General features: G+C 46.2%; 1 protein-coding gene across 15 annotated transcripts in view; it reads right to left on the bottom strand.

The window, feature by feature from the left end:
* The window catches only part of UNC80 (unc-80 homolog, NALCN channel complex subunit), a 137,308-nt gene extending 114,793 nt beyond the window's left edge, over positions 1-22,515 (bottom strand). For 7 of the 15 annotated variants that reach the window (XM_048058237.2, XM_048058243.2, XM_048058235.2 and 4 more), the window contains exons 1-5: positions 13,709-14,065; positions 12,378-12,426; positions 4,698-4,854; positions 3,755-4,053; positions 1,268-1,391 (exon numbers count right to left, since the gene is read on the bottom strand). In XM_048058237.2, the coding sequence (XP_047914194.2) occupies positions 1,268-1,391; positions 3,755-4,053; positions 4,698-4,854; positions 12,378-12,426; positions 13,709-13,800 (721 nt within the window). In that variant the 5' untranslated portion in view covers positions 13,801-14,065. Of the gene's footprint in view, positions 1-1,267; positions 1,392-3,754; positions 4,054-4,697; positions 4,855-12,377; positions 12,427-13,708; positions 14,068-22,412 lie in introns of those variants that run through there. The other 8 variants (XM_048058232.2, XM_048058242.2, XM_066999275.1 and 5 more) reach the window with 4 other exon arrangements.
* Between the last annotated feature and the right edge of the window lie 108 nt (positions 22,516-22,623).

The following is a 22,623-nucleotide window of genomic DNA, read 5'->3' as shown; positions in this document are numbered from 1 at the left end:
TCAGACCGACTCCAAGTAAAATACTGCAAAGCTTCTGCAGTAGATTTTTTTTTTCGATTTCTCATTTGAAGGAGAACTTAAGTAAAATTAACTTTGTCACAATTTGAGACAAGAATGCTACAACATCAGAAGCTCCCTTGACATATAGAATGTCCTTCCAATTACTATTTCCATTCTCTTGAAACATTTTCAAAACATAACAGAATATTTTCCTATTAGACTTCACTCTTGAAGGGAGTAACTTTAGGGTTTTTCTGACCATACGCCAAAACATTCAAGAAAAAATTCTAAGGGTCAAAGAAAATTTAGGACTAGTTGCTTCTGTTATTTTCAGGGCTGAAATCCTATTTTCTAATTCCAAAAGTTGAAGCCTGGTAAAGGGAGAGCTAGATGTCACAGACTATTTCAAATCAGTTGAAAGATTTCTACCTTTCCAATCCTGTACTGTCCCAGAGGCCTGTAAAACCTTCAGAATGAAATACAATATCCAAAGTAACTTGCTACATTTGAAAAATCAGATTTAGCTAACTACATTTTCACTTCTATGAAAATTACAGTTCTGTGCTTTTAAGAACGAGCAAGCAATGCCACAGTGATATAACCAGCACACTTACAATTGACTAGTTTATAGGAATTATGCAAAACTATTATCTAAAAATGCAATAGTAAAAAAGGATTTTTAGAACTAAGTCTGACACAAAGGTTTAGAAGCCTAAGGACCCCACTCCAGTCTCATTATGGCTGAGGAACAAATGAGGAGCAACCCCTTACAGTATATAAAAGTGAATTGGCAATCTAAGTCTGCCTTGGAGCAAGCCTCTTGAAACTACTTCATTTAATTACACAGCATGGTGAAATTTGTATTTTAGATAGGAAGAGAACCTACACTGATGACTGTGTGCTCTTCACTGTTAATATGTCCAGTACCAGTCTGGAAAAACCTTCCCCAGCATTGGACTGCTGCTAGATACTGCCTTTACCCTTCTTAGCAACTAAGGAAGATATTGGGAAACAGAGATATGAGGCTGACAGAAAACGGTAACTCCACTGAAGTTTCTCATTTCCTATTTGTGATTTCTCTCATCTCCTATTTAAATATTATGCAAATATTACTTGTTTCTGAAGAGAAACAGCCTGAAACTACTCTCAAAGACTTAACTAGTTCCTGCAGTATTAACATACTGCTCAAGTATGATGGCTACAGAACATAAGGCAGAAGCAGCCAAGAAAAGGAAAGGTTTCCCACCTGCACAGCAAAGTCACAGACCTGTAACGATGTTCCTGATTGGTTTAACAAGGGCATTGAAGGCAGAAACTTCAGGCTGCCTGTGTTCCCACATAGGCTGCCAAATAACAAGGCCACTAGCCAACCGAAATGTCAGGTCAGACTCCTAGAAAGACAAACAGAGATTGTATCACATGGAAGAGCACTGTTTCCAGACTAAAAGGACTGTCCATTCCCTGATGGACAGATTTTACAAGAAATAAGCGACACTACATGCCATTCTGCGGCCAGTATATGCTAACTCAGTGGCCACTGACACCACTCAGCAGGCATCAATACATTCCAAGTACAGCTATGAAAAAACAACAGGGAAACCTCAATATACAAAAATATACAAAAGGCTTCTTCCAAAATGAAACTTCCACACTAATGAAATCTCTTTTTTCAGGACCTTAAGATATAAGAGGAAAGGCCATGCCTATGTCAAGAGCCTTGGTGACCCTTCTGACTATAAATAACAACTTCATATTTAGTATTCAATTTCATCTTAACCTTAGCATTTACACTTCTGAGACTTGGTCTTATGCCCCAGAAGAATAATATTAAATATTAATATATTGGTTAGAAATTGAGATAACATGAAATGCATCAAATCAGTATGAAATATTAATATAAAATAATGTTCTTATTAATAGCAACACTGTTACTACTTGAGATATGTCTATGGAGAGACATCGGCACTGCTAGCACTTGCACCATCATGGATTTTTACATGTGCAAGTAGCTGAAATTGTGTAAATCAGCACACAAATAAATCTTGGCAAGATCAAGGTGCAGGTATGCCCGTACCCGACCGAAGGTCAGACCTACATGAGGAGTCACTAGTGTTAGCATAGTCCCACTATCCCCCTTAAGCCCCAGAAACACTGGTAATAGCAATCTCAGTAGCATCCTTGCAGCCACTGTCTTCTGTTGACACAGCCTCATCTGCCTCACTGTCTGTAATCAGAAAGTGGGAGCAATAACGTGTTGCATTTTTACTTTGCACTGCCAGCTTTTGGAAATGTAAACACTTAACTCAAGTTGTTAAATTACAGGATTACATGCTTACCACCCCATGCCCACAAAGTCTCGTTTAAGAATACATTGCAAAATATGTAAATCCTCCCAGAAGTCATTAAAATTCCATCACTTAGGCCTTCCTTTGTAAACAAGTATCATCTTCCTTGACACATCCACTATTTCAGTTAGTAGGTCATATTCTTCCCCCGACACCCCTACCTACATGAAACACAGGGGTGGCAATGCTGACTTAGAAAGCCAGTTATATGCCTCATTTACCTTATCCTTTTTAAGCTTTGCTTTGATGACAGAAATGCATGTTTTCATGGGCTTTTCAAGTGTTCATCACTACAATATCTCAGAGATTCATGGATATTTCCTACATTTTTTTCAAGGTGAACCTGAGATACTGTTATTAATCCCATCTCGTAAATGGGAAATAAATCTGAGAAAGATGATTACAGAAAATTTGGAAACACTGTCTCAAACAACCAGGGTCTACCTCCAGCTTCATTTTATTTTTTCAAATGATAGCCCACAGTGGTGCATGTAGCACTGGGAAGAACTCAGTGCTTCTTTCTTCCATGTCTCCATAGCTCACAGAGAAAATGGAGAACTAGTAAATGACTAAGAAGAATTTGGGTTACATAAATTGAGCTGTACAGACACTTGGTAACAGAAGTAGGGAAGGAAGTTTGCTCTCCAGACCCACTTTCACCTGCCTTAACAGAATGATTATCCTTTCTCTCCTCTACTTCCTTATCTTCTTCAACTGCTGTAGCGCACAAGGCGGTGTTAGAACACACAACAGACTCCAGTCCTTCATGACTTTACAGACCTTTTCTGACCACCTGCTCTCCAGACCCAGTTTCTCATTTGAAGCCTACCTGGAAGTGTGAAGTCTAAATAGCAGCTCTCTAGAGAGCATAAAGACAAGAGGGAGGAGTCAGAGCATGCAGAAAATGACTCCTCGTTACACAGCTCTGCAAAGCTGATGCACTCAGCATAAAACCAACCGAAGGACTCTGGCAGACAGGGAGCCTGCAGCCCGCTTCCAAGTTCAGAACAAAGGAATGCTTAATTGCCTCTGCCACTTCATGCTTATACCACTATAAAGCAATCTTGGTAATCAGCATCAAGATGATTAGTAATGACAACAACAAGCCTCAGCAGCAGCCCCATGGTGGAATTCCTGAAAAGCTAGCACAGTCCTTATGAGCAATGAGTGAGAGACACTGGAGCAAGCTAAAGCTTGCAATCCTTTCAGCAGGTTCCAGGCTCCCAAATATTCCATATGGGCCACAGATCTTTGATATTCCTAGGGCCTGAAAATGCCTCAGTTCAGATTTATGTTCCTTTGTACCTGCCTGATGTTACAGTGATTGTTCATGTCACTGGAAAGGCTGAATCACTGTTTCCCTGCTCAGAGGCATCTCTACACAAGTACCCCACTGATGTTCTACTTACTTTAATCCTGTGAACAAGAGGAGCAAAGAGGAACACGAAGAGCTCCACTGTGGCCATGGAGTTCTGGAAGAACTTCCTTCTGTTATTCTCCTCCTCATCATTTGTGGCACTGGGCCGGGGATGTCCGGGTGATCCCTGGTTTTCAGCCTGGTGGATAAAGGCACTACCGCTCCCTCCCCAGCTAGAACCTCTGTCTCCTCCAAATCGGTCATTGCTGCAGTCCTGAGGGGCCTCCAGCAGCATCCAGTGAAGAGTGTGAAGCAGCTTTGTTTCAGCTACACCAAGTTTATCCTGATGTCCTGAATGAGAAAAACGCATCACAGTATCTCACAGGCTTTCCATTAATGGTACTGTCAAAAATTTCAGAGCCATACAGGAAACTGGGCATCCAACCTCCCTCCTAATGGGAGCTTGAAAATTAAAGTTCTGCGTTAACAGTCTCAACATTCTGTTCTATTTGAAAACTCCTAATTCACAAGCCTCCATTTATTTCACAGCATTTGCAATTCAGTCCCTGAAAAGTCAGTGGCAGGGCCACTGAATGCATAGACACAGTGCGGTCCTAAAAGATGGCAGCTTGAAAGCCTCATCTGTTTGACTCCATCAAATAAGACAAAATGCAAGTAAGTACTGTGAGGCTTCTGCTAAAGCTAGTTTTAGCGTATCTGGAAATTAACTATCAAAATGTCATTGAACTACTTTGACTCTTCAGCTCATGATTTCTAAAGTTAGCACACCACTGACTTCACTGAGGAAACCCTCCCAGGTAACCCTGCTATAAATGAGAACAGAACATGAAATGTGTAACCCACAGAATATACTAGGATTCCTCGTTAGAATCCTAATTCTAGGGTTTAAAGCATGTTTTGTGGCATGCTGAGCATCAATCTTATGTTCAGACTGATAACTTCAGTAATGGAAAAACAAATTCATGAGCACTAACCTAGCTTGTTTCGGTTGGAGAGCAATGTGGCAGTGCAGTGCAGCACATGTGGGAGCGCAGCCTGGACAAGTTCCCAGCGAGAAATGCTCTGGATGGCTTCAGAGAGTGCTGGAGAAAGGCCATGCAGCTTGTTCTCTACTAAAACTCGTTCAAAAGACTGTAAGAAAAGAGGAAAAAAAGACTCTGTACATCTATTTCTGCACAGACATTCTAGGACATAAAACATTCTGTTTTAAAAAACTGTGATCTGTAAGTTTTCAGTATACAACTAAATCATACCTTAGAATATTCCTCCTGTAAGATATGGACGGTAGCTAAAGCTCGGACACATGGACACACTCAATTAGGAAACGAATGGGCCACTCAATATAATACAATAATAAAATGTATGATACAAAACTCAATATAACATAACAATAAAAAAGAGTTAAAGTAAATATCACACATATATAAGTAAGTCCTGGCATCAAGCCAGATTTACAGTTGTGCTGGGTATTAACCTGGCATGCCAGTAATCCTGTTGGAAGTCCCAGGAGCTAATGAAGCCTGTATGTGTGGAGCTGAGAGCTGGGTATACTTCTCTTTCACACACACACACATGCTCTTTCAGTTTAGTGTAACATAAAGGGCAACCCATTAAAGGTATACGTGCCTTAGGAAATGTTTTCACACCCTGCCACAAAAATACTCAGTATACAATTTTTTTCAGCTAGCCATGATGCCGTAGTTTATGAACACTTAAAAGAGCTGATAGCTGCAGCAAGTTCATTATTTCCACCTCAAACAACACAAAATAAGACTATCTGCCCTTGAAATCCCCAAGGAAGTTCTTTATTGCTAGTTGCTCTAACTATTTCAATACGCTCTTACTCTGACCAGATAGGAAGATCTCATTATGGGTCACAAAAGCAGTTATACTCCCTCACTGAAGTTCCTAAAGCTAAGAAATACATGACTGGTAATGTACGTCCTTCCACAGACAAGCTTAGCCTCCTGGCTACCTATTTGTTCACAAGCTGTTTCCACCAATTTCATCAGGCTCCAGGCATTCAAGCAACTGTTGGCATTCGTGACCTAATGGATGTTTCAAATGCCCTCACTCCAGATTCGTAAAGCTTATCCTTCAACACTAGTCATAACAATTTTTCCCGTATAAACGTGGTATTGATAGGAACAGATTTAATTAGAAAAAAGGAAAGCTGAAAGGGCAGCAGTCTCAAACCAGCTCTCCTACATGACCAGCCACTCCAGTGCACGCCATGATAACCAGCGGTAACGTGCACTCTTCTGCATGCCCCAGCGGCTGCACACACTCCCCTCTCAGGTTGTGGCCATGTCCCATGGTGGGGACGAACATGAGCCCCTCTGCTGAGAGGCAGGATGTGCCAGTGCACATAGTCACCATGGGGTGACAGCACCCCCGTAGGAGCTGGCTCTGCTCTGTACAGCGTGGAGGCAGAAAAATGTACATCTGTACTTACAACCAAAGACTAACACCCCATTAGCAGCGCAAAGAGTAAGAGAAGGGCAGACAGACAGTACAACGTAGCAAAGGTATTTGGTACTGAGTATGCTTGCAGAGGACTACACCTGTAGTCACACAAATCAACCCTTAGAAAATGCTGACATGAAATGTCAGAGCTGCCAACAAACATAACTGTGGAAAGTTGCCCACTTACTAGAAACCCCCAGGTTCTGGTCAGAAAAGTCAACCAACTCTCATTATGGAGCAACAGCAGAAATCGGAAGGCATCAGTCATAGTATGTGGACAAAAGAGCTGGCTTCCTAGGGATTAGTAAAAAAAAAAATAATAAAAAAGTGCCATGGATTAGGTTGTCAGTAACATGTATTCTTAGCACCAGGACTAGATAACATGGCTATCACAGAAAGGAAGACCCAAATCACTCTCCCTGTAAGAGATCTGTTGGGTGTCACCAGCCCTACAAAGGGAACCAGTCCCCTGCCATTCATCCTACCCGTGCAGGGACACAAGCAGTAACAGCAGACGAACCCCACCCCTTCAAGGCAGGGAGCCTGGTGCTCGTTTTATGGTCTGAGTATTCTGTCCAAATCTGGAACTACAAAGTCATTAAACCACAGAAGCACCCACAAAAGCATTAGGACAAAGGCAACAGAGGTCCTGAACAACTATCCCAGCCAGGGTTACCTAACAAAAGGGGGAATGAAGTCGCACAGTGTCCCTGGAAGCAAGATAAGAGGCGCAGGGTTAACAAGTGGTCACAAACAACACACAGCCTGAAAGGGCCACTGCAAAACTTGTTTTGATTTTTGCCCAAAGGGGTCAGGGTGCCACCCTTCATTCCCCATCTGTTGCTTCAGCCATGCACTCCCACCTCTGCTGTTGCATCAGCTGTGGGGCTCACAGCCAAGTCAAGCCTCTCCACAGGCCAAAATGAAGCTCAGCGCAGAAGTTCTTAGTTTCTACCAGGCTAGTGAGCTGAATTAGCTCCCTGGATGGCCTGCCAAGCACAAGAATCAGAACTGAGCCAGGCTTCACACTTCAGCACTGTGACAAAGCTATTCGCTTTATACAGCAGGACGAGGAAAACAGAAGTCACTGGAAACAGCAACACTGTTCTGAAATGGGATAGAAGACACATTGCTGTGCTCTGACCTTCCATTCAAGGTCTTATTTGCACGCTTGTCAATGGTGTCAGGGAGAAAGTCCTGCAACAACTGCCTTCTGGAAGCTCTGGCCTATATTCTGAATACTTCAGAGGCTCCAGGGGAGGCCACGGAGTCTGCAATTGCATCTTTAAAATTAGGCTTACATTCTCTTCAACGTTTTAGTTTTCTGAGCCACATGAAGCTTTTCGTATACGATTGCCACAAGATTCTTCTGTTCTTTCCTGGCCTGAGCATAAAGCTAAATATCTTTCTGCAGCCCAATGCAATACTAACTTCTGGAACAGCGTATGTTATCCCAGGCATCTGAGATAACATTTTTCTGGCAGCATACAGCATTCCTAGCACAAAGGCTCCTGTACAGAAACTACTGAGCATCCCTGTATGCTACAGGCACTGGCTGGTACAAAATTACCACTGTGTACGTACTATCAGCGTGAGACCCAGTTGGCATCACTCCCCACACTGATAACGCCAGCCACAAGCAGTCCAACAGCAGTATGTGGCTCTTCGAACAAGTGCTCCCGTGGGATTTGCCTCAAGTTCTTCATAAAGGTCCAGCTCACAGCAGCTTCTGCCTATACCACACATTCAAGATGCAAGGCTCCAGGTTAGCATTTGCTTCTGTAGCACCTCCTTGTTGCTCTGCAATGGCTCTACTCTAGTTTTCAGGACGTGCTAAAGAATACACAGACATTAAGACCTAACTTTCAACCCTCAAAAACTTAGCAGGTGCTGCTACAGCTGAGAGGAGTTACATGCTTTAATGAGAAGGTTAAATGAGAACGTCCGAAGCAAGCTCCCTCTAAGTCAGTCAGAAGAGGGATATTGTAATGCCGTGGATATGTCTGGGGCTGCAGTCTCAGGACTGCTAGTTGGCTAAGAAAACAAAGTTACCTACTTACAGAAGCTAGTCCCTGACGGCAACACCCCATATGTCAAAGGAGGATAAAGAACATCAGCCAAGGCCAAGGTGGCAGAGAGGAAAATCAGTGCTATGTCTTGGCTGGAGAAAGGGCAGCCGCTTTCAGCAGGGCTGTGTGTGTGCATTCAGCTCCCTCAGGGCCACTTACACATGCATTCTTCCTTTTGGCCTGGTGATGCCATCTGTTTTCACAGGGAATAGCGGTCAGCCTTGTCTGGCTGCCTTCCCACTGCTACTGTTCTCCTTTTACCCTCCTCTCCAACCAAGAATCAAAGAGGCCGTCAAATACCACGTGATCAGGGTCAGCATGTGCCACCTTCCTGTTGCAGAGGGTGCCTGAAGCCTAGAGAAGCCGTACAGAACAGAACAGCTCCTGCTGGGCTTTGCCACGGGTTCCTATACAACTTTGCTCAAGTCCTATGAGCTTCCCCTGCTCTAAGCCCAGGGGAGCCGTACCTGCAGCACCCCATGTAAGGCAGCCCTCCAGATCCATCCTCTCAGGAGTGCCAGAAGAGCTGCAGCACTCCTCCAGGGAAGTAGCCCTAGAGGATCTGACTCAAGGAGAGGAAGAAAAAAATTAAAAAAAAAAAAAGCAGTAAGTTAGGACAGCAGGGTTACTGAACTATTGCCCCTTTTCCCATCCATTATCTTAGTCCAGACACCTTGAGATCTGACCTCCCGAAGCACACGTTTTGCATGAAATAGCCCTCTCACGCTCTCACAGCTACTATCCTAGAACTTTTCTGCTTCGTATAAAGCTGTCTAGCACAGAATTTCTCTTACTGCCCTCTTCTCCCAAAGCTCAGACTGCATCATGGTAGGAAGCAGAGAACCAGTGCTAATGTCGCTTCAGACTGACTGGAGAGAACTTGAAATGCAGGCAGACAGAATTGTCAGTCTAGGGAAGGTCCTCCAAGTAAGAATTGTACCTACAAAGATTGAAAACATTAATCTAGGAGCACAGAGCACAGGAGAGGGTCTGGTTCTGTTTTTTATGAATACATGGCTATTGTAAAATTAACAAAAAAGATACTCATAGTACAACCATTGACAATGAAGCACAGATGCCACACACTTTATTCAGAGAAAATTCCTGCGTCCACGGATTCAGTCTTCTACAACCATTACCAATGGCTTTTTTTTTTACATGTTATTCCATATCTACCCTTTAATTGTTTACAACAACAAAACCACATTTGCAAAACAAAAAGCATTAACTTTGAATTTGCTGGATCCTCCAGAAAGCACCTGGGTTCTTCCATGGCCAATGTAAACCATTGAAAAAAATTCACAATCGATCCCTTAGTCCCTTACCCTCACCCCAAAAAGCACATTGTCTCTGCATAACACATACATTCCACTGAGGTCATTTACAGCTTTTATTCAGGCACATTAGAAATTTGATTGAGTCAGGGCAGAAGAGCTTCAGAAGAGGGAGAAGGAAGAACATTAAATCTATACTCAGACACGGGTTCATTTAGACAGTTTAAGACAATAGGGGGTGTTTATCTTTATGCCGATATTCATAGACCAACTAAAGTCAGTGAGGTTGTTTGGGTAAGGAAACAATGAAAGGGCTATGAAAGGGCTACATTTCACTCAAGTATTAAAAATTATAAAGTGTACAGCAAAGCTCAACTAACCAAAACAATCTGCTCGTACAAAATAGATGCTGTACTGACTGAGTCTAGGCCTCCAGCATCTGCTTCCTCAATGCACAATATGCAGCAAATCCTAGTGCAGCAAGTTGAGAGCCAAGAATAATAATACACAGCACTGTGCAGTCGTGTCAGACAGTTAACGGCCTGTAGCATGTCTAGAACTATTCTGGCAAGAGAATTTAAAAAGGACGGATCGTATAACAGGTGCACGGTATTCTTAGGCAGGCTAGTCAATACAGCAGTGTTAGATAAACAGCCTGATGTTTCAGAAGATAAGCCAACTACCTGCCAAGCTCTGGAAACCTGTCTCACCCACTTACCCAGCACCCTGCTGACCTACCAGATAATGTGGAAGGTGCTGATATGGGCAGGCATTCCTGGGGATTGCTAGGGATAGGAAAGCAAAGGGCAAAAGAAGGTGGCAGATACAACAGTTCAGGTTGCATCCCATCATTTCCTCAAAATGAAACCCCACCTTTGGAAGCTTTTGCTCATTATTTCATGATTATGTTAAGAAGTGGAGAATAATCAAGCTCTCCTTTATCTAAACAGCTGAAGCAGGCTGCACCTTCACGGAAGCTAGTTGCATGAAAACTCCATATTTATATCTGCAAGAGCCATACATAATTGTAAAATGCCTTTGGTAATCCCAGATCTCTTTTCCAGGCACTGATGCAGTCTCTGTGCATTCACGGTGAACCCATTTCTTTCTTCTCCCCATCTCCGGAGACACTAAGCTCCCCTACCCTTTGGGGTGTTGGGGTTTCTTACAAAGCATGGCACCACAGACCTTGGGTCACAGAGGTTCAATTGGTTTAAAAAAAATGCCAAGCTCATCCACGCCTAAGCTGTGACTCTTCAGCACCAAGGCATTTTGCCAGGACTACAGCATGTTCAGTATGTAACTGCACAATTCTGTGGCACAATCCAGGCTGGGTTGCCAGGCAAGGCACCAGCTGAAGGAAGGAAGCAACCCCCTGGTCTTTAAGGCAGGCATGGCTTTATTGCCCTGGTACCATCTGCACCCCTGACCACTTGAGGACCATCCCCAAGCCCAAAGGCCCCTTCCTTCCTGAGCCTTTTTCCAGAGCTCCTTTTCCTTTGACTGAAACGTTTGATTTACGCTGTTCTGCAGCTTTTTACACTTAGTAAATTCTGGTACGTGCTCCTGAAAGAAAGAGGCTTTAGAATCAATCTGTGAGACAGAGAGGGGCTGCTCTCAATAGCATAGCATGAACCACCAGGAAGTCACATACACAGATAGGTAGAAGGACACAGCTTCCATATGCCTAAGGCACACCAATGCAGAAGGAAGCTCTGTCCCTCTACCCAACAACAACAGATGACACAAGCTCACAGGTGGGTCCACAGCCTCAGATTAGAGGTGCATCAAGCCATGGCTCCTGCACACTCCTGAGACTCCTGCACGACGTGAGGCAACAGACTCCATGCTGTATCCTCTGAGCTGTCAATGGTATAAACCGGAGATGATGCTTTGAGCTCCACATACCAGAATTGCCATGCATTTCACCCACCAACACACTAAGACAACAGTCCTCTGCCAGTATTTGGTATCTAGGAACAACCCTGAAAAATTTATGGATTTCTTAGAAGAAAATTAGTCAGCAGTAGCTAGGACTTCTCCAGCTTAATATCTTGTGAGAAGGAAGTCAGAAAATTGCTGCAGCGAGACCTAAGTACTTTAAACTATTAAGATACACGTCCAGACCACATTTTTCCAGTCTGTCAGGTTTGGCTGCAACTGCTTAATGTACTTTAAGTCATCCAAAGATCAGCAACAGTTCAAGGATTGTGCGGTTCCCTAGATAACCATCCTATCTGAACTTGCTGCTTGTCTTCCCTTTCTCCCTCTACACACTAGGTTGAGGTTTAATACTAAATACATTTACAAATAACAGTTACCAGCATCTGCATAATAGTCCCTTCAATTATGCCGCTAAAATACGGTCCCCTCTTTTCCAATGGAGGAGACATTTTCATTTTGCACAATGGTAGAAAGTATTGGTTAAAGCCTGTTGTTAACATTGTTTAGATTTTCAATGTTGTCACTCTGAAAAAGATCCAATAATCACAAACCAAAATGACATCAATCTCATCTGAGCACATGCACACGTGATGAACTGCAAGTTTAGACCCAGGTTGTCTCAGCTCAGTCTGTCTGCGCCATTCTTTACTGTGTCAGTCCAACTACTAATACCAAAAGCAATAAATTTTTGTTGTGCCTAGAGATGTGCACAATATCTAAATTCTCTAGATGGGAAAAGGTTTCAAATCCTTCACATGGTGAAAGTACAAAATTAAGCTGGGTGGACTAAATCCACTCCTGCTATGAGCTGAGAAGCTTGCGGATCAGCCACCAGGGTCAGATCAAATTGCATAAAATGTTAGTTGCTAATAAGAGCTGAAAAAGAGAAATGGGTACATACCACACAGGAAGCTTCATATTGTTTCCCCAGTTTAGGTCTTAGAAATGCACTGAAGGAGGGGGAAAAAAAAAAAAAAAAAGCATTAGAAAGGCAATACTTCAAGTTTGAACTCTGCTTAGTTATTTTCAGGATTTTCTCATGTCAAAAGGTTGGCAAAAGGCTGAGAAACTCAACGTAAAGGAAGGCAGAAGAATGCCCAGATACCTGTTGATGACATCTGCCAAAGTGCCACTACCTTTTCTAGAAGACAGTATCCACGCTAAAATGCCAAATGGCAGTTTAACCATGGGGAACAGAACATGTCTTGAGGGCAGATTAAATCTTCCATTAGACAATTTTCAGCCACTTCACCACACTGAAAAGCTTTCACAATGTTCTGTTTAACAAGTGTTAAATATTACCGAACTTTGCCCTGCCTATATTTTAAGCTAGGGATCCATGTGCCAGTTCTGTATTAATTATTTCCCTCCATTACTGCTGACGCGGAAGGCTTCTGACGAAATGCAGGCCTGTTCTCTGTAGCTAGAAAACAACCACCCTCTGCTGTCATTCCCCTCCAAAATGGAATCTGTTACACCAAGGGCAAAAAAGGGTGGGGGGGACACATTAATCGAGTCACCCTATTATATATTATTCTTGGAGGATGTGGAAACTGTGTGATAAAGGGATTTTGTGACTGAGGCTTTTAATTAGAGCTACAACCTTCAAACCTTCCACCCTCCCCCCACATCCCCCTCGGTGTTTTCAGTTTAAAATTCTTGCAAGTCAGGAGACAGCCAGGATTCACAAGGAACATAAAGCCCCAACCATACACTCAGCCTGCCCCTCACACATCATTACTCTCCAATCCAATGAAATAGGGTGAGACTTTGACGTATGTTTGCATGCTGACCTCTCAAAGCATAGATTACACTTCCAGAACGGCTGCAAATAAAGATGCAGGCAGAGCGGCAAGTCCGATGCAGCACCAAGGGACGCTGCTCCTAGCACCTGAGCTCCACAAGTCCTCTTAAAGGGGGGAGACGGGGAGCAGCAAGGAGGGGTGAGGCGCACAGACACACACACGCGGATGTTTTAAAGTCAAATCAAGATGCTGCCTGTGACTGCCATTGGATTAACCTGCCTCAAATCCTTCCCCTGTTCCCAAAACACACCGATTGCTCTACACAGAGTGCAAAAAGAACAGCTTGTTTCTCACCTTCGCGTTGTGGCTGTGATCACCGCTGCCTCCCCACCACTGGGCAGCAGCTGGCCTGCCCCCTCCCCGCCCCCCCCATTCTCCCCCACCCTGTTGAGCTGTATCCTCAGCACCCAGGGCTTGCTGCTCTCACCTGGTTTGCCTCCATAGGAAGGTCTGGATGGGCAGAGGGATGCCACGGCCGCTCTCCTGCTCCTGGCCCTCGGAGCTTTTCCTTTTCACCATGATGCTGATGACAGCTGCTGCTGCGAGGCAGTCTCAGCAGACATACCGGTGGGGATCTCCCACGGCCGCCTCTTTGCTCTCCGCAACTCTTTACCCCCTTCCCTTCATCCTCCCCAGCCCCCCCGCTCCCCTCCTACACCTCCTTCGGCTGTGCTGGTGCAAAATGGCTGCAGGAGGCAGGGAGGAAATTGGGGGAGCGAAGATGTCCGCGTCCCTCCGCTTCCTCCCTGCCTTCAGCACCTCCCTCTGCGGACAGCTCCGGCACCGCCAGCCGCCGGGCGGGGGCAGGGGCGGGGGGCACCGGCCGGGACCGCCCCGGGACCCGGCTTCCCCCAGCGCCGGGCCGCGGCTGCCTCCTCCTGCTTCCTCCTCCTCCTCCTCCTCCTCGGGCAAGTTTCCGAGCGGCGCCAACCTGCAGCCGGGGGCCGGCCGGCTCGGCACAGCGTCCCCCCCCTACCGCAAAGGAAAAGGGATTTTCCTGCCGCTCGTCTGTTGCTGTAGGGTGAGCTGCGTCCCCGCGTCCCTCCCGTCCAGGAAGGCAGCGGCCCTCCAGGAGCAGAAGGCTGTTGGGAGGGGAGATACCTGTGTGCCTCCAGAGGGAGGGAAGGGAAGCAAGCCGTAAACCCTCACAGTGGCGGGCAGTGGTAGAAGCACTTAGTCCACGCTTTTTTCCCCACGTGGATGTAGCTGAGAGAAGCACTGGCACTCACCACCACCTCTGCCTAAGTAGATCTACTCGTGCTTCCAACCAGCAATCGGCCAGGTTTGAGTAACACTAACGTACAACCAACTCAGGTTTGCTGGAAGTGTTTCTGTTAGATTAGCCCTGATTACGTATCACGGGATATCAGCAGATAACATGCCACCACAGCTAGCTAACAGAACAAAATGGAACACCAACAAAAGCCCACCCTTTTTATTGTTTTCAAGGATTTTTGTGAAATTCCATTGTTTTTATTAAAAAAAAAAAAAGCAAGTTTAAGGAGAGATGCTCCTGGAAGTCAAGGCCACATCTCTGACGGTCTTTCAATTACCCCACTTAATATCAGGCACTTAAAGAAAAAGGTTCACTGAGGTCATTCCTTCCTGGAACAGGAGAGGAGCTGATCAACACCACTTACTTTGTTCCTCCAGGATTTGCTGCTCCACCTGGATCCATACAAGTCCATGGGTCCGCATGGGATTCATCCCAGGGTGCTCAGAGAGCTGGCTGACATCATTGCGGGACCTCTCAATTATTTTTCAACAGTATTGGGAATCTGGAGAGGTCCCAGCAGACTGGAAGCTGGCAAATGTGCCCATTTTCAAGATGGGCAAGAAAGAAGACCCTAGCAATTACAGGTCTGTCAGTCTCATGTCAGTGCCTAGTAAAATTATGGAGAGGATGATCCTTGAAGTTATTGAAGCGCACCTGGGGGACAATGCAGCCATTGGTCCCAGCCAACATGGGTTCACAAGCGGTAGGTCCTGTTTGACTAACTTGATTTCCTTTTATGATAAGGTCACCCACCTAGTCGATCAAGGGAAACCAGCTGATGTGATCTTTTTGGACTTCAGCAAAGCTTTTGACACGGTTTCCCACAGGATCCTACTGGACAAAATGTCCGGCATACAGCTAAACAAAAACATCATGCGATGGGTGAGCAATTGGCTGATGGGCAGGGCTCAAAGGGTTGTGGTAAATGGGGCACATCTGGCTGGCGGATGGTCACTAGTGGGGTCCTCCAAGGCTCCATTTTAGGGCCAGTCCTCTTCAATGTTTTTATAAATGATTTGGATGTAGGACTAGAAGGTGTTCTGAGCAAATTTGCTGACACCAAACTTGGAGGAGTTGTGGACTCGGATGAGGGTGGAAAGGCCTTGCAGAGAGATCTGGACAGATTGGAGAGCTGGGTGGTCACCAACCGCATGAAGTTTAACAAGAGCAAGTGCTGGGTCCTGCACCTGGGACGGGGCAACCCTGGCTATACGTACAGACTGGGCGACGAGATGCTGGAGAGCAGCCCCGCAGAGAGGGATCTGGGGGTTGTGGTTGACAGCACACTGAATATGAGCCAGCAGTGTGTCCTGGCAGCCAGGAAGGCCAACCGTACCCTGGGGGGCATCAAGCACGGCATCGCTAGTCGGTCGAGGGAAGGGATTGTCCCGCTCTACTCTGCGCTGGTCTGGCCTCACCTCGAGTACTGTGTGCAGTTCTGGGCACCACAGTACAAAAAGGGCGTGAAACTGTTGGAGAGTGTCCAGAGGAGGGCTGGTGAAGATGGTGAAGGGCCTAGAGGGGAAGACGTATGAGGAACGGCTGAGGTCACTTGGCCTGTTCAGCCTGGAGAAGAGGAGGCTGAGGGGGGACCTCATCGCGGCCTATAGCTTCCTTACGAGGGGGAGTGGAGGGGCAGGCGCCGATCTGATCTGTTCTCTTTAGTAACCAGCAATAGGACCTGCGGGAATGATGTCAAGCTGCGGCAGGGGAGGTTCAGGCTGGATATCAGGAAGAGGTTCTTCACTGAGAGGGTGGTCGCACACTGGAACAGGCTCCCCAGGGAAGTAGTCACTGCACCAAGCCTGTCTGAGTTTAAGAAGCACTTGGACTGTGCACTTAGTCACATGGTCTGAATTTTTGGGTAGACCTGTGTGGTGCCAGGAGTTGGACTCGATGATCCTTATGGGTCCCTTCCAACTCGGGATATTCTGTGATTCTATGATTACAGGTATGTGGTGGAACAGATTTGCTGAAAAGCCAGTGCCACTACTTCAATAACCTGTATTTACTCCTACTGGAGGTTTTTCTGAGTCCCCAAGCCAGCACTTCCCTGCAGTGACTTCAGCTGGCCCTGCTCTCCACTCACGGACAACAGGACCCCAAGGGGCCTACGCTTTGCTAAAATCCTCCTCTTGCACAAAAGCAATATTAGAACAGTTATTTGGGAGGTAATCTGTTAAATAAAGTCTAAAGAATATGTTTACAACCAAGAAATTATAAAGATTTTTTTTTCTTTTGTGTGTGCTTGTTTCTTTTTGTTTGACTAGCAGTAACTTTTTCTGCTGGTGAGCAGAAATAAGGCCTCTTTAGTTTCAGGATTAGCTCGCTCAAACAAAAGTTTCTAATTTTCTTTTTCTTTTTTTTTTCCCTCAAGTCAGGTCAGAAAGAGGGGAGGAGGAGGAAACAACCTTGATTTCTAAAATCTTTTAAGAACTAACTGCAGAGAAAAGTTGGTTAAAACAAATTACTTCTACATGCAAACTTTTATGTCTGGAAAGTGAATTTGAGTTTAATCCCTTACAGAATGCCTCTTGACAGTCAGAAGTGAAACAATGCATTAGGAATGATAAATGTGTTTTTAAAAAACTGCTTTTTCTAGTCCTGTAATATATTATAAAGGTATTGAATATAGCATAATTTCAGTAAGCAACAAATCTGAAATTTAATTTTAGTCTGAGTTTTAGTAATTATAAGGCAGTGACAATCACCCTTTCAAAGAACAGCATGATATGATGACAAAGAAAGTTTTAATGATATTTGCAATTAAAGAAAAAGAAATCAACTGATTTTGTTAAGGCCTCAACAAGTGCAAGGTTGGCATCTCTCCTTATTCTGCGTTCTCGAAGCAGCCACTTACACCACCTTCCCACTTGCTGCTCTAACTGTGAGCTTACTGTTCCCATCCTCTGCTACACAGAAACAGAGGCAAGAGCAGAAGGAGCACTGCAGCTTACTCACAGACTGCTACAGCTGCTACTGATTGACGGGGACCCCAGAGGCACTCACTGGTCAGTCCAGGCCAGCCACTTAGGGGTAAACAGAGAGGGACAAAAATGTGGCCACAAAGTTCCCCACAACAACTATGGGCCATTCACTGCTTTCAGCCCCCCATTAAACATCACTGCCGCCCCAAAGGGAGGCACTCCAAGGGAGGGCAGTTTGGAAGCTCGCCAGCAGCACTTCCCCAAGCTCCAAGGGGAATCCAAAAGTCCTCTTCTCAGCCCAAAGAAGAGCAGGCCTAGGGCACACACTATGTCACTGGGTGCCAGCTCCACACCCTGCAACACCAGCCATTGCTCAAAATACAGGAAGACTAATTTCAGTACACCTGCCTGGCTTTCTGTTACATCCTCGGAGGGCTCTACAGGAGAAAAGCATCACTTTGAAGTACAGCATTACCTTTATCCTTCCCCATGCACAGCCAGCTCCTCATGCTGTCACACCAGCATTAGCAAGTCAAGCTTGGGCAGCCCCAGACACCCATGGGGAAGGGCCAACACAGCCGGAGCCAGGCAAGCTGGGAAGGAACAACCCAGCTCACCTCAGCCGCTTTGGCAGCAGGGAGGGCCCAAGGTGGCCAGCTGCAGGGCTGGGTTAATTTGCAGCTGTAACTAAGACAAATACATGCAGGAGGTATCAATTCATCTAACTGATGCAAGAGCCAAAAAAGGCCTTCTCCAAGTTAGCTGTTTGTAGCTCAGTAATTTTTAACAGCTTCCTGTGACAACAGGTAGATTAAAGAGTCAAGTGTATATCTTATGCAAAAAAAAAAAAAAAAAAGGAATGTAACATCAAGCCTAATGTGACAAATACTTACCAGGTGTACCCTGGAGCACCGAGCTGAAACCACTGTACTCCAGCTGGAACATCTCAATATAAATAGCAACCTCAGTGCCGCCTGCAGGTCTGGACAAAGCTGCCACTGAGTTCAGAGCACTGCTCTCCAACAGACTGCCACAGAGACACCTGAACAACTCTACTTGTACTGGGATTTGAGGCTACAGAACTTTTTACACACTGATGAAAAACAAATTGGAGAGCAAATCAACAGCTGTCACTCTTTTAAAAACGGCAGTTACAAAGGTGCAGGTTCTCCAATCTCACCAGGCTGTGACCAGCACTAAACCCAAGAGGCAGCAAGTGTGGTTATATTACTTCAATAGCATCTAGAGGCCAATTTTTATTCTCACCTTGTTTTGCAGACAATGCCCCCAGCCCCACCACAAGGGACACACAAACTCTCTGTTACCCACGTAAGTAAGCGAACCAGCTTGCAGCTTGGGAATTGCAAGTTTAAGAGAAGGAACTTTATAGCCTGGAAGATTTTAAATACCTACACTGAACTTTTGCTTGCAGCGGAGGCTCTCAGATTTGCAGTCAGCATTTGATGGCACCCAAGTACTAGCACTCCAGTGGTGCCACAAAGAGAGAACTTCCGATCAGTCCCCTGCTTTCCTTAGTTCCTAATATTGTATATATGGCTTTTGTTTAAACAAAAAAGATGCAAACACAAAATAATAAAAAACAGGAGGCGAAGGTCAATATTGCACACTAAGTTTGACAAAAAAACGTCCTCAGAAAGACCTCTGTGTTACGTACTACCAAACAGCACTTCCCACTAGAGCTGCTCTGCAGATGAGACGTGCGGGAGGCCAGGACGAGCGCCGGGCAGTTGCTATGACACCTGCCTGCACTCCTGGGCACAGTGCAGCAGTGAAAATCGACTTGCCTAATTTCGTGAAGCATAGGAAACGCAGGTAGGTGGTTCACAGATACGGAGTAGAATGATCACATTAGCTGCACCTCTGAGATCACAGCACACTGTACTGAGGAGCACAGAGAACCTCGCTAAACACAGCCAAGGTCTGCACAAGCGCTTTCAAGTCTGTCTGTGCAATACACCCTCCATTTTAGAGCTGCTTTTGGCTCCACTATCATCCCAGCTTCAGCACATGCATGAGGTGTCCCTGCATCTGGCTCTGCATTTTTCCAAGAGCCTACCAGGTATGTCCCACTTGCTTCTCAGTCTGCAGAACCCCAGTGAGGCAGACAGCTCTTTTCTGGAGTCTCTCCTCATGTTTTTTCCCTAGCCCAACACCGCACCACCACCACTTCGTTCAACACTAAACAACCAAGTTGTTCTGTTGCTTCAGGCCTCCCAGAACACGGAGGGGTCTCCTGGAGGTCTGGACAGACCGGCTGTGGCAACAAACGTCGCAGAGCTGTTTCCCTTGTCTCTGACCCTTCCCAGAGAAGAGCATCACATCAACAGAGACAGCAAGGAAGGGGAACAGCTACAGCTACCTGAAAAAAAAAAAAAGGGCTAACAGAGAAAATAGACAGAGTAGGTCAGAAGCAAGAATAAGCAGAAGAAAAAGCAGAAGACCTTAATTTGTTCTTCATGCAATTATGCTCAGGAAAAACTATTTCTATCATGGCTGTGTCAAGATTGTGCCTTGCAACACTTTCCAAGTAAGTTCTGGCTAATATAAATGCACGAGACAATAGGAGAAAGGCAGAGAAGAGATCAGAATCACAATCTCTTTACAGATGGGGAAGGGATAAGCAGCTGCCTCCTCCAGCCACTCCTGGGCCCAGGGTTTCCTCCTGCCTGGCCACCGGAGCCCAGAGACCCAGGACATCCATCCCAGGACAATGGACAAGGCTGCTGCTATCCTATTCGCAGATTCAGTCAGTAGTGAAGTTAAGCTTGCATCCCAAAGACACACACGTATACACAAGACACCAACGCAGACAGCCACAAAGACCGCTGCAGACAAGATGCTGCCTTCAACTGCACCTATCTGTAGGGCTCTCATGAGACTTCAGTACAGGCAGCCAAGCCCCCTCCCTCCTTGCCGGCTGGTGAAGTTCACTCATGAAAGCCCTGCCCCAGATTGACCAGCACAACACATTTGTACACCTCTCAAGTACCCAGGACAGCCCCTCTGACCATCCAATACCACTGCCCAGATCCCAGGCCCTCTTATCCTCTTCACAGCTCTCCTCCTTGCCAGGCAGTCCACCCTGATGCTTGCCAGCAGACACATGCACCCACGTGCTCATCTCACATGCACTCTACACATGTGTACCCCACCACCAGCACAGCCCCTCCACCCTTCTGATATCCCCACCCAGACCTGGGGTCTCCTACTCACCAGCTTGCTGAGCTGGAAGCGTGTTAGGGAATTACCCATCCCAAATTTCCAGGTTTGGGGAAGACAAACACTCAGGCCCTGTTGCCTGGGGGCAAGCCCATGGGGCTGTGACCTGCAGCCCCACTCTAGCCACTGGTGCCGAGCCCCTCACTTGCTTCACTCATCTGGTCCCCAGTCTGACTCCAACTGCTGCCCCGGTGCCCACAGAAGCTGGCACTCTGGACACACCGTCTACAGGACCTGTGGAGATGCTCCCATGAGCTGTGGTCCCTCCAGCTACTGACATTAAGACCCTCACTCTCGGTCTCCAGCTGCTGGCACCACCACCTCAGGGGTACCTACATCCCCAGTCTGACTCCAGCTGTTGGCCCAGCATCCATACCAGTCATGCCTGTAGCTGGCATTTAATCCTTGCACCACGAACATGTGAATGTACACACAGGATTACATAGAAAGGTAGTTAAGAACTGTTGCTTTGTTTTGGAAAAAAATAAAGATGAACCCAAACAAACAAAAAAGGAACACAAAAGAAGACCCAAACAGGTCCATCACCTTTTTCCAGAAGTGGGAATTTCCTGTTCCATTCAGTTACCAAACCATTCCCCATGTGGTTTTTTTTTCTACCACTCTCCTGTACAGTGCCAGGAATGGATTGTAATACATGAATTGTGACACATGACAGGAAGACCCTCTATATATCTAGTAAATACTGGTGCAGTATTCCTGGGCTACCCTGGCTTACAATAACTGTAGTTAATTGAGATCTGATTTGCAGCTGCTACTGACCACAGTGCTCCAACATCACAACTTGCTAGCAAATCATAAAATACACCACTTACCACGTGCTGCTAATAAAACGCAATGAGCATCAGAAATACCATCTCTTCTTCATTCACTTTGAAAGGAAGACATGGGTTCTTACCAGCTGCCCGCAACCATTACTCTAGCTATAAATGCTTAAATGAGGATTTATGCTTTTGTTCTCAACCTTTTAATCCTTTTCCTTTTTGAAGATGATACATTAGCTTTGCCTTGTGCCTAACAATTCTAATGGATAGTTAATAGCACTTAATGATTCTCTCAGGTTGACCGCATTTATTTATGAACATTGCAGAATTACGTCAAAAGTCCAGCTCACTCAGAGGCTGGAAGACTGTAGGTAATGCACTCAGACTCCTACTTCTGGGACTACAATATTCAGAGGGTATTTTTCTTACTGAGACCCCAGCCTGTGGTACACACAGAACTCAAGGAGCAGCTGATGCTAAAGGTCCCGCTTCATCTGTGTCGTGACATACCCGAATGGCACAGGCTTGAAACCCATCTTGGGCAGGCATCAGAGCAGGAGGAGGCAGCAGAGGCTGCCCTATGTGGGCCGTACAAGTGCAGGTCAGCCTGTGAGGAGAGGTTTCTGCTTCCCCATACCACAGCCCCACGGTGAGAAGGCAACTGGACAGACACACACAGCTGTCCTGGCCCATGTTCTGGAGCGTTCCACCTGCAACACCGACCCGAGGCAAGGGTTTAAACCCCCATCAGCAGCCCCAGAGCAACAAAGTACCTCGGGCCGTTCCCTCAATACCTTTCAGGGCAGCCCAAAATGCCCACCAACCGCTGCTCCCATTACCTCCCACCCACCCCAGCGCCAGCAGGCTGCAGGGAGCGGAGCACAAGCGGACCACAGCGGCGCTCACCCGTCTCTCCAAGCCAGACCACGAGCACCTGTCCCTGTCAGCGCCATCCCCTCAGCGGCTCCCCTCAGCGTCCCAACGGTCGCCCAGCGGCCGTTAACGGCCTCGCGCTATAGCCCCGCCCGAGCGCGCGCGCCCCCCAGCGGGCGCGAGGCAGCCGAGCGCCATTTTGGCGCTGAGGGAAGGGGCCGGTATCCGCCATCTTAGGGCAGCG

This window comes from Anser cygnoides, chromosome 6 (assembly GCF_040182565.1).
Source record: "Anser cygnoides isolate HZ-2024a breed goose chromosome 6, Taihu_goose_T2T_genome, whole genome shotgun sequence".
In the NCBI taxonomy this organism is placed as follows: domain Eukaryota; kingdom Metazoa; phylum Chordata; class Aves; order Anseriformes; family Anatidae; genus Anser; species Anser cygnoides.
This window is presented reverse-complemented; position numbering and strand designations above follow the sequence as displayed.